General features: G+C 41.4%; 1 protein-coding gene across 5 annotated transcripts in view; it reads left to right on the top strand.

Moving 5' to 3' along the window:
- The window catches only part of CDAN1 (codanin 1), a 122,995-nt gene extending 109,276 nt beyond the window's left edge, over positions 1 to 13,719 (top strand). For all 5 annotated transcript variants that reach the window (XM_033951365.1, XM_033951364.1, XM_033951363.1 and 2 more), the window contains exons 25-28: positions 1,407 to 1,470; positions 7,234 to 7,439; positions 9,021 to 9,128; positions 12,130 to 13,719. In XM_033951365.1, the coding sequence (XP_033807256.1) occupies positions 1,407 to 1,470; positions 7,234 to 7,439; positions 9,021 to 9,128; positions 12,130 to 12,249 (498 nt within the window). In that variant the 3' untranslated portion in view covers positions 12,250 to 13,719. The remainder of the gene's footprint in view (positions 1 to 1,406; positions 1,471 to 7,233; positions 7,440 to 9,020; positions 9,129 to 12,129) is intronic.
- Positions 13,720 to 14,390: the final 671 nt, after the last annotated feature.

Raw genomic sequence — 14,390 nt, 5'->3', positions numbered from 1 at the left:
ATCCCCCCGAGAACCGGCATTGCTCCCCCCGCTCAAGAAGGCCCCCCCACGTGATCCAGAATCCCCCCGCCACGATCCGACCTCCCTCACGCAATTTGCCCCCCCCCCCCCCCCCGGCCACGATCCGGCATCCCCCACGCGATCCAGCACCCCCCACCCACCCGAACACTTCGCTTACCCTCCATTTGGCACCCGGCACTAACACACAGGACATGCCGGTGCCCGAAGATCTGCAGTCCTTTTTGCTGGGCCTTGAGCATCTGCGCATGCTCAAGGCCTTAGAGTTCCCGCTTTCTCCGGAGCCTTGAAGTCACGTGTGGCTGCCGGAAAGGTCTTCTCTGATGCAACTTCTGGTTTCTGGTTGCGTCGGAGGAGACCTTTCCAGCAGCCACATGCGACTTCAAGGCTCCAGTTGCTTGTAGAAAATAAATTTAGAAAGCGCCCACTACAAAGATAAGAGGAAGGGAAGGAGAAAAGGGTGGGGTGGATAGGAACAGATGCTGAAGGGAACTGGGGAAGGGAGAGGGAAGGAGGGAAGGCGGGGTGGAGAGGAACAGACACTGAAGGGAACTGGGAAAGGGAGAGAGAGGGAGGGAGGGAAGGTGGGGTGGAGAGGAACAGACGCTGAAGGGAACTGAGGGAGGGAAGGTGGGGTGCAGAGGAACAGACGCTGAAGGGAAATGGGGAAGAGAGAGATCCCAGACTATGGGGGAAGCGGAGGGAAGAAGATGGGTGCCGGACCAATTGGGGGGGGGGGTGGAGGGAGAGATGGAACGGAGAGGCACAGTAACAGAGCAAGTAGAAGGAAATGAATGAGGAGAAGATGAAGAAAACAGAAACCAGACAACAAAGGTAGAAAAAAAAATTTCTATTTTTCTTTTTTTTTTTTTTTTTGCTTTAAGATAAAGTATTATATTAGTTGTGTTGATAAACATTTATAAACAAAGCCCTCCAGCTGAACATCTCTTTCTCTAGTTCAGCAGCCAGAACTGTGATTTATAAAATGACAATTGTACAGAATATTGATTCTTTTTATACTTTAATAAAATAAGTTCATTATAAAACTATTCGAGGCTTGTGTGGATGGGATCAGATGGTTTGTGGGGAGGGGACAAGGATTGAGCTCGCGGGGATGAGACAGAGACAGGGACGAGCTCACAGGGACAGGGACAAAGTTTTTCCCCAAGTCATTCTCTACTTTCAGTGTGTAATTTTCAAAGGGAAGGCATGTGCTTTTTGACATCACAAATGTTCTTGATACAGTATGCATAAGATTTTTTTTAAAATTTACCACTATTATTTTGATCTTCATGAAGGTAAAAATTATGTATGGCAAGAATATTGGTTTTGTCTGACTGATGAATCCTCCACCTGAGAGCTAAATTATTTACTTTCCTTGTTTTTAGTACATTTGTCCCACTGCAGAGCATCAGCTGGCCAAGTGCACCATAGAACTGGCAGCTGTTCTAGGTAAGCAATCACCTTGAGATTCCTGATTACGCTTACACACTCCTTCATCACCTTGGAAATAAATTCTCCTCCATTTTGCTGCTGATGTTTCATGTTCTACTTTAAAACAAAGCGCTCTTAATATTTTTGATATGTTAATAATAAAATGGGATTGCACTGAAGATACACTCATTTAGAGCCTTCTGGATAAGGCAAAAGCCTGTTGCTATCCATTCATATTATGCTCCATGCTGATGTAGCCCCATGGCTCTCCTTAGTTCCGTTTTATCCACTGAGATCATTGGATGCAATCTAAAGTAATCTATAAGAGCTTTTGAAATTTTCTTTCATCTTCAGTTTTTTTTCTACTAAAACCATCTTAGATGGCCTTTATTAAGCTTTTTGATCCTGTTGAAATGTGATTTCCTTGAGAACAAGGTGGGAGTGCCAAATCCTTAAGTACCATGTGAGTGGCATCTTCCAACAGATCCCAGGCTGGTGAAGTATAATTCGGAGCTCATACATTCAGAAACTTAAAAGAACAGTGTACTGAGCATATGCAAGGATTGCCACATTGGATTAGAGCAGTGGGTTGAGAACCAGGGAAGCTGGGCGAGTCATTTTTATTCTCCATTACCTCCAATAGAAACCAGAGATGCCCACAGAGTAAGAGGTATAAATTTATAAAGGTCTTAAGTGCCTAAAAGACTTCACAATGTAGAAGAATCAAAATAAATGATGGGGAAATTTGAATTTACTTGTTAATTTCCTTTCCTTATCATCCATGCTGACCAATCCAGATAAGTGGGTTAATGTCCTTCTACCAGCAGAGAGCTTTGAGCTATTTATTTTCTCTGGCTTTAACTTCACTCTCTTTATAAGAGGCACGTGCTGCCTTCAACTCCTCAGTATTTCTCTGGCAGCAGCAAATAGTGCAGCAACTGTAAGTAAATTGTTCTTAAGAAGACATTATGTCTAGATTCCTGGTGGAGCATAGACACAGTCTGGGGAAAACTAGGCAACATTCCTTTTGGCGCCGACTTCCCTTTCCCTTTGAAACAGACTAGAGAGCTAAGATTGACGGAAGCTGGTCTACAGAGCCCAGAGGTTCTAAACCTGGTGGTACTAGGTACCTCCTCTTACCTTCTCTCTCAATTCTTGTGGCTGTAGTGCCCACTGTCCTCCCAGACTTTTGGGAGGAGAACAAAGGTATGTTCCCTGAGTGCCAGCTAATTAAAGTGCCAGAAGAGGAAGAAGAAAAAAGTCTTCAGTGCATCATCTTCCCAGCCTGTTTCGGATTGGGATGGAAGTGATCATGCACACTCTCTTTCTTTCCTCCAATTGCTTCCAATATGTCTAGAAATAAAGAGAGGTGACAAATTATAAGTAAGTCATGGAAGTTCATCATATCAGCTGGTGCATTTGCCTTGGCCTGGGAGCAAGTGAATGCAATCCACCCACCCTCCTTTTGCTTCAGGTATGTCTGGGGGGAGGATAAGGGAAAGGAAATAACACGCTGTAACCAAGTCAAGCAGTTTATTGTGTCAGGTGGTGCATTGCCTTGGCTTGGGAGCAGTCTCAAAAGCTGGTACCAGGTAGGCTAGTATGATCTGTAGAGGTTTAGCACCCAGCCAAAAGTGAAGTTGGAGAGGTTCCCTAGCCTAAATTGTGGCATATGCAGGATATGTGGAGTAAGACCTGATCAGCACTCAACTTTTGATAGGATCATTAGCCTTTTAATTCAGTGCTCATCAATCTTTTTCTGGTCATGACCCCATAAGTGGCCAAATAAGATTACACCTATGATGCACCTATGGAGATCCCACCCAAGGTGTGAACCCAAATGTGGGTTTTGTTACCCCATTTGGGGTCATGAGCCACAGTTTAGAAACCACATTTAATTATGTATTTTTGGCTCAAATCAGCAAAATATACTAGTGCCTTTATCTCCCTCTTTCCCTCTGATAGGGAAAATGGGGGAAGATCATGAAGGTTTCATATCTACCTTCAGGCATGGCAGAGCATGCACAGGTCCAGTTTTCTGTGTTAATATTGCAGCACATGCTCCTTTGCTTGAGTGCATGGCATGCTGCTGGAATGCGCCATGCTGTTGTGCATGGCTTTCTCTAAAGGGAGCAAAGGGTGGAGTGTTGCCCGCTGAGAGGAGCTGGGTCAGCAGGAGGATTAACTGCTGCTGCTCGTCCAACCCTGGTGGTTCACAGGTTCATGTGCTGCTCCACTTGACTGGTTGGGTGGCTCCATGTACCCCGCTGACATTCTCTGTCCTTCTTGAGAGGGGGGGGCCTGCAGAGAGGGGGCAAGATGCACCCCTTCATCTGTGCCAGTGCTCCTGGCTGCGTTTCCCGCTGTGCCTGGAGGCAGAGGAAGAGAAGTGGTGATGATGCCTCCTGTGTGGGCTTCTCCTGCTGTACTGCCTATTGTATATTAAACTGTACAGCGCTGCATAAGCCTTTCAGCGCTAAAGAAATAATAAATAGTAGCAGAGTCCCTCCTGCTGGCTGTGAGCTGTGGAAAGCACACTCTGCCTAGGTTTCTGAAGTGCAGTGAACAGCTCCTTAGGCTGAGGAGACTCAAACTCCCACCTTTGGGGAGGTGTGGTCTGACATGCCGCATCACTGATAACATCAGCACCCCCACTCAGTGAAGAATTCCCCGGGACTGCCCCTGTTGCCAGGGAGGAAGGGAAAGTCTGTGCTGCAATTGGTTGCCAGTGGTTTCCATCATGGCTGGTTGCTGAAACAGGGAAGAGGGACACTTCTGGGATTGGTTGCCAACTGCCATGCACATGTCTGAGCTCTGGAGCTTAATGGAGTTCTCAGAAAGGGAAGAAATAGTGAAAAGCAGATTCCTGGTGCTGCAAAGGTTCTTCCCGACATGAGAGTCCTCCCAGAGGGGTTTTCAGGGAGGTGGGAGAGGTCTGCAGGTCCCCCAGAGGGAAAGAAGCATGGGAGTTTCTTTCTCCTTTAGTTCAGATTGGGAGGAGGAAGGGGCAGAGCCCTCGGGTCTGCAGGAAATTATCAGAAGTTTCCCAAAAGTAAGCAGATGGGACTTACCTCTGGGGCTGGAGGGTGAACCCCGATCAGCTGCCTACAGGGGCTGGCTGTACGTGGCAGCATGCAGGGACTCCGAGGGAGATTTCTCGGGCTGGAGGCCGAAACCCCGAACGGCTGCCTGCAGGGGCTGGCTTTACGCGACAGCATGCAGGGACTCCGGGAGAGATTTCTCTGCCGGGCCGGTTGCAGGCGGGGGGATTAGCTGAGCCAGGGCGTCCTGGAGGCTCCTTACCCCTGTAATTTGTGGATCCCCCGCTGCTGCATTCCGATGAGGATGGCTGCTGGAGGAAGATTCTCGGGCCTCACTTCTCTTTATGAAGTCTCTCAGTGCCCTCTTCCTTAGCTTGCGTGTGCGCGGAGACAGGAGGGCCCAATGCAAGCAACACTGGTCCTCGTGCGCCGGACCCAAGCAGCGGACGCACAATTCATGAGGATCCAGTGTAATCATCCTTTTACTGCATCCCGGACATTTATTTGATGCTTCAAGATGGTAAGTAGAAAAAGTTTAGATTGGTAGGAAGTTGTAATGGCGAGCTGTAGAAAATCCGACCGATGGAAACGGGCGGAGACTAAAGACTGGGGATTGGGGGGAAGCAGGGGGACATGCTGTTACAACCCCTCTCATACTTCCCCAGTATAATAGGTTTTGGGGGAGCATGATTAAGCGATTAATCAAATTTTAAATAAAACTTGAAACTTATATATGGTGAGATGTACATCTGGCACCCTTTATGTAAAGGTCACAGCTAAGGTGCCTCACTCTCTGTTGGTATGTCTTATGATGCCAGTCAATTACAATGCTGGCTCCTCCTACATCAAATTGGTCTGGACTTGGACATTTTTGAGGTTGAATATGTTGAATAAAGTAGGATGTCTTATTGTTGGACATCCTGGCGGCCCAAACGTCTAAGTAGACAATTTTCAAATAAAAAAATTGTGGATGTCTAATGGTTTTGTCAGTTTCAAAAATGGCCAATTCTCTACCTCCGACTTTGGACGTCTTGCGGGAAGTCAGACTTAGATGTCCTATCAAAAATTCCCCTTCAGGTGTCTTTAAATACAAATCAGACAGACAGTAAAGATTGCAAATTATGATGTGTTTGTGACAGATCCAAGCCACATCCTCGGTCATGTTGCTACATATGGCAGCAGTGCTGGGATCTGAGCTTCTGTTTTAAAGAAGCTGATTTCACTTACCAACAGGGATTGGGGCCTCAGTGCATCTGGGGGGTTATATTTTGTCAAGGCTAAAGAGATTAGCTCTGCCTTAGAGAGCTTAAGGAAATAAGAGTTAGCAGGGCTGGACAAGCATGTTTTGGGGTTTTTTTTACTGTGGGGTTTTGAAGAATGTTGCAATGCTCTGGTGAAACAAGTAAACTTGCTTAGAGTAAACAGGAAGCCTGGCCAATAGGGGCCAGAGAAATGCAGCAGCATGTGTTTGGGACTGCTTTGCAAGCCACACACTTAGCCAGGAGAGTTGGCAAGGTAGAAGAGAAAACAGTTAAGTGTGAAAGCAGGTACCCTGGCACCTGTTCCTTAGTGAAAGGAAGGGCAGTGGAAGAGAATGTGTTGTCTTCAGAATGAGCTACAAATGGCAGAATTCTGGCAAGTTGGAAGCTTGACTGAGTTGTAGTCTGTACCTGAGAATAATCGGCAGAGGCTGGTCTGAAACAGAGAAAGCTTCTGTGTAAAAGTGAAAGTAAGATTTCTAGTGGTGCTGGAGTAGCTGGAAAAAGGCGATTCAGATTACAGAGTGAAGTTGGAACTAGAGCTGCTAATTGCTATAAGAAACTGGGTTTTGGAAGTTGCATAGCAGGAAATTCCAAGCTCTGCTCATAGAAAAGTGCTGAAAACTGAACTGCTACCAGGAAATTGCAACTGGGACAGTTCAGAAAGTTGGTTGGTAACCCTAACCTCAAGTCCTGAACGTATTTGAGGCATAGACAAGCTAGGTATGTGCCTAGGGCCCAATCTGGCTCTAATGGTAAAATATATTCTCATACTTGTTTTCATTTTATTCTTTCCAAATCAATTAAATTTTTGGATACTGCTCCATTCAGACTGTGCCACCCTTCTAGGTCAGATGCACAAATATGTACATAAGTTATGAAGAATTCCATGAGCTTTGCTCTGTCTGCTTTCAGCACTTATTTGATTAGGGCCCCTTTTATCAAGCCACAGTAGAACGTTTTAGCACAGGCCAGTGAGGTAAATGCTCTGACGCTCATTCAATCATTTGTCTCGCCAGCCTGCACTAAAACTCTAACTCAGCTTGATAAAAGGGGCCTTAGTTTCTTATTCAGCTTTAGTTTACTCACCTGTTTAGCTGGGTATATAATTCACATTTTATTTCAGTTCGAAGCTAACTTGGAGCAGCTGTAGAGCATCAAAAGGGCTAAAGGAGAGTTGAAAAGCAGACAGCACTTTTGTCTCAAATGACTCAAATACAATTCTGCTCTGATGAACATTGGATATTGTGTTTACCTGAGCAATTAGATATCTACAACCTCCTTACCAACAGTTTGAGGCATGATTTGCTGATGTATTAGAAAGCGCTGCATATTGCCATGTAGGAAATAAAATTTCATTTTTAATCTCTTTGATATGAAATGGTAAATTCATATTTAGTTGATACACCATCCCTTTTGTGGTTTCAAATGACAACATAAATAATCTTTTTTTTTTTTTTTTTTCTTCTTCACAACTGAAGTTTCAGATAAAATTCCTATGCATGGAATGCCTAAACTTCAAACTCAGAATCAAATTGAAAAAGAGCAAGTGCAGACAAATCCTGTTCATAATCTCCTACAGCTGCTTCTGTCTGTCTGGCAAAAAGATTTCCTGGTTCCTGTACCATTTCATTTATTATTTAGCCTGAAGAATATTGGTTACATTGCTGGTGCGAAGCTGCATGAGGTGAGTTCTTCAAAACTTCTAGAATCGCACTTGTCAGCCAGCTGAATCTGTTTGGAACAAAGAAAATTGAATCCCACACCAAATCACTAGGTTTTCAAGGAGTTAGATACATGTGCACATATGTAAGCCTATATGACTTCATGAAAATAGAATGTTTTAAAAATGTAGTGTGCCTTTTCACAGGAAAAGTATAATTATTAATAGCTAAATGTAAGATGGATTTAAAAAAGTTACAGTGTGCATTGATCAAAAATTTATAGGTGTTCGTAGGAGATGAGGGCATTTGCTTAACTGGGCCTATATATTAAGATATATGTAATTCAATTCACTTTCTTGTATTCTGCAACTTTCCGATCTGGTTCAGTGTGGATAACATTCAGGACCTTTACATATAAAAGGAATATCACAAATATAGTTTTATCCTTAAAGCTTTATTTACCAAGTAATTGAACTAAACCGATAAGTTTTGAGGAATTTACAGATAATGACTAATTTGCCTAACCAAAATTGGAAGTTGATTCCATACTACAGGTCTCAAAAAAGCAAGTGTGAGCCCTGATTAATTTTTACAACTAATATTTTTTTTACAAGAGTGAAATTCCAATTGAATGAGTGAGTAATTTAGGCTGTAAATTGAATAAGTATTTTCAAAGAGTGTGCAGATCTCTGAGGTAATGCTATAAATTGATTTAAACATATAAACTTAAAAGTAATTCTTCAATTGGTAACTAGTGTAGCCTGATAGCAATGGAGCCACTCTCGAATGCGCCTTTAGAAAAAATCAACCTTGCAGCAGCATTTTGTAACAGTTGCAACTTATCAGCTTCTCCGATATACCATAATACAGTAAATTGCAATAATCTAATTGTGGAAGAATAATTAGGCAATTATTTGAAAAACTGAAGGACTCATAACAGAGCAAATATGTCACAACTGTTTCAAAAAAAATTTTCGGTCTACAGACCTGAATTTGATATTCAAGCTTTAAATTTAAATCTAAAATGACTCCAAGAATTATTGATTTACTTTCAGTTAATAATGTTTCTCCCAAAGATAATTGCAACTTCTTTACTAATAGTTGTTCATAATTCCCAAACCAAATTGGCTTAGTTTTTACAGGATTCAATTTCAAAGTTGTTTTGGGTCAATAAATCCACCTCTTTTGTTGTATGTTTTAGCAACTGCATCGTCCTGTTCAAGAGAAAACAGAAGGACTGTTTCAAATTCATTTTAGATCTTAAGAGAAATAACTTTGATATGCAAGCCAGTATAGAAAGAAGGATAGTTTGGTTAAATTGCATTAGCCGTAATGGAACAGGGAAGCCTCCATAAAGGACTAATAAAAATTTGTTGACCAAGCCTTAATTTTAGATATTTGAGATGTATAAATTCAAAGGTGCTGCAAAGAGCCTATATATCCTTACTTAAGATTTTGATACATGTATGACTAAATATTCATTTTAATTGTTATTGTTTAGTATTCAGTTTCTAGAGCAGTGTTTAGAAACACAAAAATGGCCTAGCCAATTTGTCCATCAATATGTATATTTTCTGACTTCTGAAACCCCGTTTATTTTGCAGTGGGATTTGTTCATTTTCATGCTCCATGGTCTTATGGAATATGGAATTATGGAATATACCCAAATAGACCAGTATTTACATAACCTACAAGAATTCTCCTGGCCCCCTGTAAGTATTTGCAGTCTGTTTTTCAATGACTGATGATTTCAGGTTTTTATACTTTAATCTCCCTTTATCCCACAGGCTTTCCTCATTTGAAGTCCACTCCGTCCGCCTATTCACTCCTTTTCCTCTGCGATAGCGGTCATTTATTTTCCCCCTCCCCAACAAGTCCCCTTCCTCATTTCTCACTGAATTTGACTCCTGGCTTTTGGGCTTTCTTCAGTCATTTTCTCCTTCCCTCATTCTTGGGGACTTTCACCCTGATGATCCCACTAACAAGTATGCTGCTAAATTTCTTGCCTTAACCTCCTCATTTGACCTCCAGCTTTGGAAATGATTGTGGAAAATGAACATTTCCAAATATGGAGCATAAGGTCCATGTGGCTAAGCTGTACCTTTTTCCATTATCGGAGAGAGATAACTTAGGTGGACACTCTGGTATCTGCAGTTACCAAGAAGACAACTGTTCTGGCAGAAGGCACTCAGGGATTCTTAGACAAATGGAGGTCTTGTTGAAACAGATTTTTGAAGTGGCAGTCTGTGGGACTGTTACTTAAACTTGGTACTGCCAGGCAGAGCAGTAACCCAAAGATGTGTACAAAAGGATTTCAGCAGGTATTTCAGGGGGAGCATGATTGGAGGTGGCATTGGCAGAACTCTGCATGATCTGACTTGTATTTCAGTCAAGAGTATGGAGCGCTTGGTTTCAGCAAGGCATTTTCTATCGCTAAACAATTGGGAGTGGATGTGACTTCTAAGGCCTAATTGAGAACACTTCCTTTTAAAGGAAAGCTCCTGTTTACTGAGGACTTAAAAAGGTTGAAGTTTTTGATGGATTCAAAGATCTCTGGATTCTGGAGGATCTCTCTGGGACTGTATCTCATTCCCAAGAGGCTAGAGGCTGTTTCTGAGAGACCCAAGGCACATAAGCAGCACTCAGAGCAGTAAATTACTGGGAAGAGATCAGCCCTTTTTTAGGGTTGGCAGCAAAGGGGCCTGAGATTTCGGTATTAGGGCATCAGGAGGACAGTTAAGGCAGTTTTTCCAAAGGTGGACCCAGATAACTTTGAATGAATGGATTGTAGAATATTCAAAAAGAATATGCTTTGGAATTTTGTGCATCCCTTAAGCAGTGTTTTCTTGGATTCTGTGTGCAAGTCACCACAGAAAGCAGAAACACTCAAGTCGACATTGGAATGGTTAACTCCTTTCAGTCCAGACAAATAGGTTGTGTCATCATACAAGCAGATGGGAAGCAGAGAACTGATAGCTCCATGACGCCATCACTGGTATAAGGGGAAGTGTAGCCCTGGAACTTGCCAGTATTTCTTTTCCTCCAGCAGATGGTACCACTTGGACTGGTACAGCGGAATGATTCGAGTAGGCTGGACTCCCAAAGGTGTGGGCCATGGTCCATGGACCTTTGATAGAATCCAGGTCCAGTTTGAGCTCCCAGAAATTCCACTGCCTTAAGCCTTGGTCTGTGACCTAGGTGGCAAGACCCATAGGTCTCTGCCTGTGTGGTGGGCCTCTTGCCTTATCCTCCTTGGTGGTAGAGTAGCCTTTGTCCTATGGCTACAGTCCTGAATTAGAAAGCTGGCAGATGGTCAAGTAGTATGGGCCGCACAAGGTCTATGGCACTGGAGAGGGGGTAAGTACGGGTTTACATTTTCAGATGTTCTCCCTTTTCTGTGCCCCCTTTCATTTCCCTGCTAGCTTTTATCTCTTGCCCCCTCCCCCCCTCGATCCAGAAGGTCTTAAAGTTGGTGCTTGAGTCACAGGTGATGGCTGGGCCATGAAAAACATAAAGAATATAAAAATAGCCGTATAAATTTTTTTCTGTCCCTATATAAATGCCTTTTGGAAGTTAATTTGGTCCCAAATTAATTTATTGTTAGAAAATCATATTGCCCTTTCATATGATACTATATTATTTGGTACTTCTATGAGATTTAAGAGTCCAATTTCAGCAAATAATAATAAACTTTTATTAATACTGACGGGGGTTGCCATTCAACATATTACTGCAATTTGAAGGATTATACTAAACTTAATTATACCTTTTGGTGGAATTCAGTTTGTCATATTTATAAAATGGAGAGGGTGCTTGCTATACAGCAAGGAAATTATCATAATTTTAAAAAGATTTGGGGGCCATTGATTACATATTCTAATGATCAGACACCTTAAACATCTTGTTATTATATAAGATATAGGAGGGGGAGGGATTGGGTAATATGATATTTGATAATTGATTTAGTGTTATTGGGTGGGGTTGGTGGGAAGGGATTCTTTTATACTTTAATGATTATAAGTAAGATTGTCAAGTGATTTGTAAAAATTATTTTGATTATTATACACTTGTTGTAAGAGATAAAAATGAATAAAGATTTACAAACCAAAAATAGCCGTACTGAGTCAGACCCAAAGGTCCATCAAGCCCAGTAGCCTGTTCTCACGGTGGCCAATCCAGGTCACTAGTACCTGGCCAAAACCTGTCCAATTGCTCATAATTTCTGTCCTCTTCCTCCTCCAGTAATCTTTTTTTTTTCCTTGATGTCTTCTTTATTTTTTTAACTATCATCTCTTTTTCAAGAGAAAAGATCACTAAAGTGCGCTAGTGTTTTTAGCGTGCGCTAACCTCGCGCTATGCAGCTAGAACTAATGCCAGCTCAATGCTGGCGTTAGTGTCTAACGCGTGTGGCATTGTAGTGTGCGCTATTCCGTGTATTAAAGCCCTAATGCAGCTTAGTAAAAGGAGCCCTAAGTATTTTATATTTTAAATCTTAATAAATGAAATTATTTGTAAGGTTTTGAAGACTTCCATTCAGAGTAGACGGTACCACTGATGATCTAGATTTGTGTTTTCTTGCAAGTGAGGGGTCTGAAATAGTACTAAGAAACTGAATTAGCAAACAATATATTTATGCTTTTTAAAAATTGGAACAGCATTTCCACAATTTGAATCAGTTTTTTTAGTTGGACGTTGTTTTGGTTCTGTTTCTAGGATTTTTCATCAGAGTTGGAAAAGATGTCCATGATTTTTCGATCAGCGCACACTGCTGCAGAACCTAATGACACAGTTAAAGCATACAAACTCACAGACACAAAGGCAACAGAGAGCTAGCGCCAAAAATCAACCTATTGATGATAGCAAAATTAAAAATGAAATTGAATGAGCTCTGAAAAATTCAGTATCGCACATGCTGCTTAATCCACCGACGAAGATTCTTCATGAATGTGGTGCCACAGATTGGGAAAATAACACTTCTTTTTTTCAGTGGTAACAAACTTCCAGATATATTTGGAATATTAGAACAGACTCTGAATATCCTTAAGGATTTGCGGTGAAAAATGTGAAGATATTTATAAGGTACTTCACAGGACATCCCCTGAGCACCCAAATGAGGCTTATACTGAAAAGATCATGCTGGTTAGAAAATAATGAAAGAACTTATGATGATGATATATTTTTATATGAAAATGTTTGATGAGGAAAAACTTAACAACTATGTTTCTCAGCTATGGTGAGTCTAAAGTACAGTATTATGTTCTTAAAACAGACACTGGAGGAAGTCTCTTAATGGAAAATGGAACTTATATTTGAACACTTAGATAAGAGGGAGATACACAATAGAATGTGGATTAAAGCATGCATTTTAATCTAATCATTTGATTTGTAGTTCTACTCAGTTGGACACTTAAATTTATGTTTGATTTCTCAAGCACAGCACTTGTATTTCATGCATATAACTTTTCTACTCAACTTTTTTATGATGTATGATTACCATAGTTTTAGGAAAATGAAGGCTTTTATTCATATGTGAATTAGATGTATTTATTGCCAATGAGTTTTTAAGGGGAGCTATTGCACAAGTCATTAAGATATCAGTAAGGGGTACAATTAATTCTTGTACTGACAGTATGATGATTGGAATAGTGGTGTTCTTGCCTTAGGATGTAAATGATCTGTTCTGATATAATGTATGTATGCTTAGAAAATGGGGTTCTGGGAATGGAACTAAAGTTTGTGGAAAATGAGTGTTTAGACATAAAATGTGAGAGGGAGGTGGACATTCTTAATCTAGATTGGGTTTCATAGTTCTATCACAATTTAGCTTGGTAATGTCAGCAGTGCAGCACAGAATCACTCACAGTAGCAGAGGGCTTGTCTTGTCTTGTCAGGCAGTTTCTTAGAAGGCAGGCTGGAAATCCCTTCAGATTAGTTTCCCTGTTTGTGCACTTGTACATGGAATTTCTATGCAGTAATTGGGAGATGATCAAATCAGATTAATCTTCAATGAATCTCAAGTGAATGTAGGAAATATGGAAGCTAAAGCGATGTCAAGTATTTCTTTGAAATTGTGAAACCTATAATACCAAAATGCAAGATCATGCCAAATTTGTCTATAAATAGTTAAAATATCAAGAAATGAAAATTTTAATTGTGTTGTACTATTGCATAGTTGGCTGGATATACCGTTATACTTGGAAGGGTTCCCATGTAATCTTTAAGTCAAAAGAAACTAAAAGTTTCTTTATTAATTATTTTTGTATTCCATACAAGCATGTTGCATAATAAAAAATCAGTAGATGACAGTGACAAATTGTATATTAAACACTGACAGTAGTGGTGTTATAAATTGGGATCTTATGAGGTCTTTTCCAAAATTGTGTTGTTTAATATTTTACGTTAAAGATGAAACAATGTTCACCCATTTCAAAACTTTAAACAGTATACTAAGGGGCTGAAGAAAGTTGTCTTAATTATAGTTGGATTCAGGGGTAGCAGAAGGCCTTTTTGTTTGGGAATGCCCAAGTTCTGCCATCAAATCCACCCCGTTTCTTCCCTCTATGATGTCTAATATCTATCTTCTGTTCTATATCCCTCCTAAATCTCCCTCCCATGGTGTCTAGCATTTTTCTTCTTCCCTACTCTCCTTCCTCCCCCCATGGTCTTCAGCATCTCTCTTCTTTCTTCTTCCCCATCCCCCCTAGAATCTAGCATTTCTCTCCTTCAACACTTTCCTTACACTCCCCCGCATGGTTTCCAGCATCTCGCTCCATTTCTTCCTCTTCATCATCATTCCTGCCTTCCACCATGATTTCTATCATTCTTCTCCTTCCCCACCTCTGTCTTCAGCATCTCTCTCCACCCTACATGATCTTCAGTATGTTTCTCCTCTCCTCCCTCCTCAGTATTTGTTTCCCTGCTGCCATCACCATGAAGTGTTCAATTTTTTACCTTGCTCCCTAAGGTCAGTGACT

Source organism: Geotrypetes seraphini, chromosome 7, assembly GCF_902459505.1.
Source record: "Geotrypetes seraphini chromosome 7, aGeoSer1.1, whole genome shotgun sequence".
NCBI lineage: Eukaryota > Metazoa > Chordata > Amphibia > Gymnophiona > Dermophiidae > Geotrypetes > Geotrypetes seraphini.
This window is presented reverse-complemented; position numbering and strand designations above follow the sequence as displayed.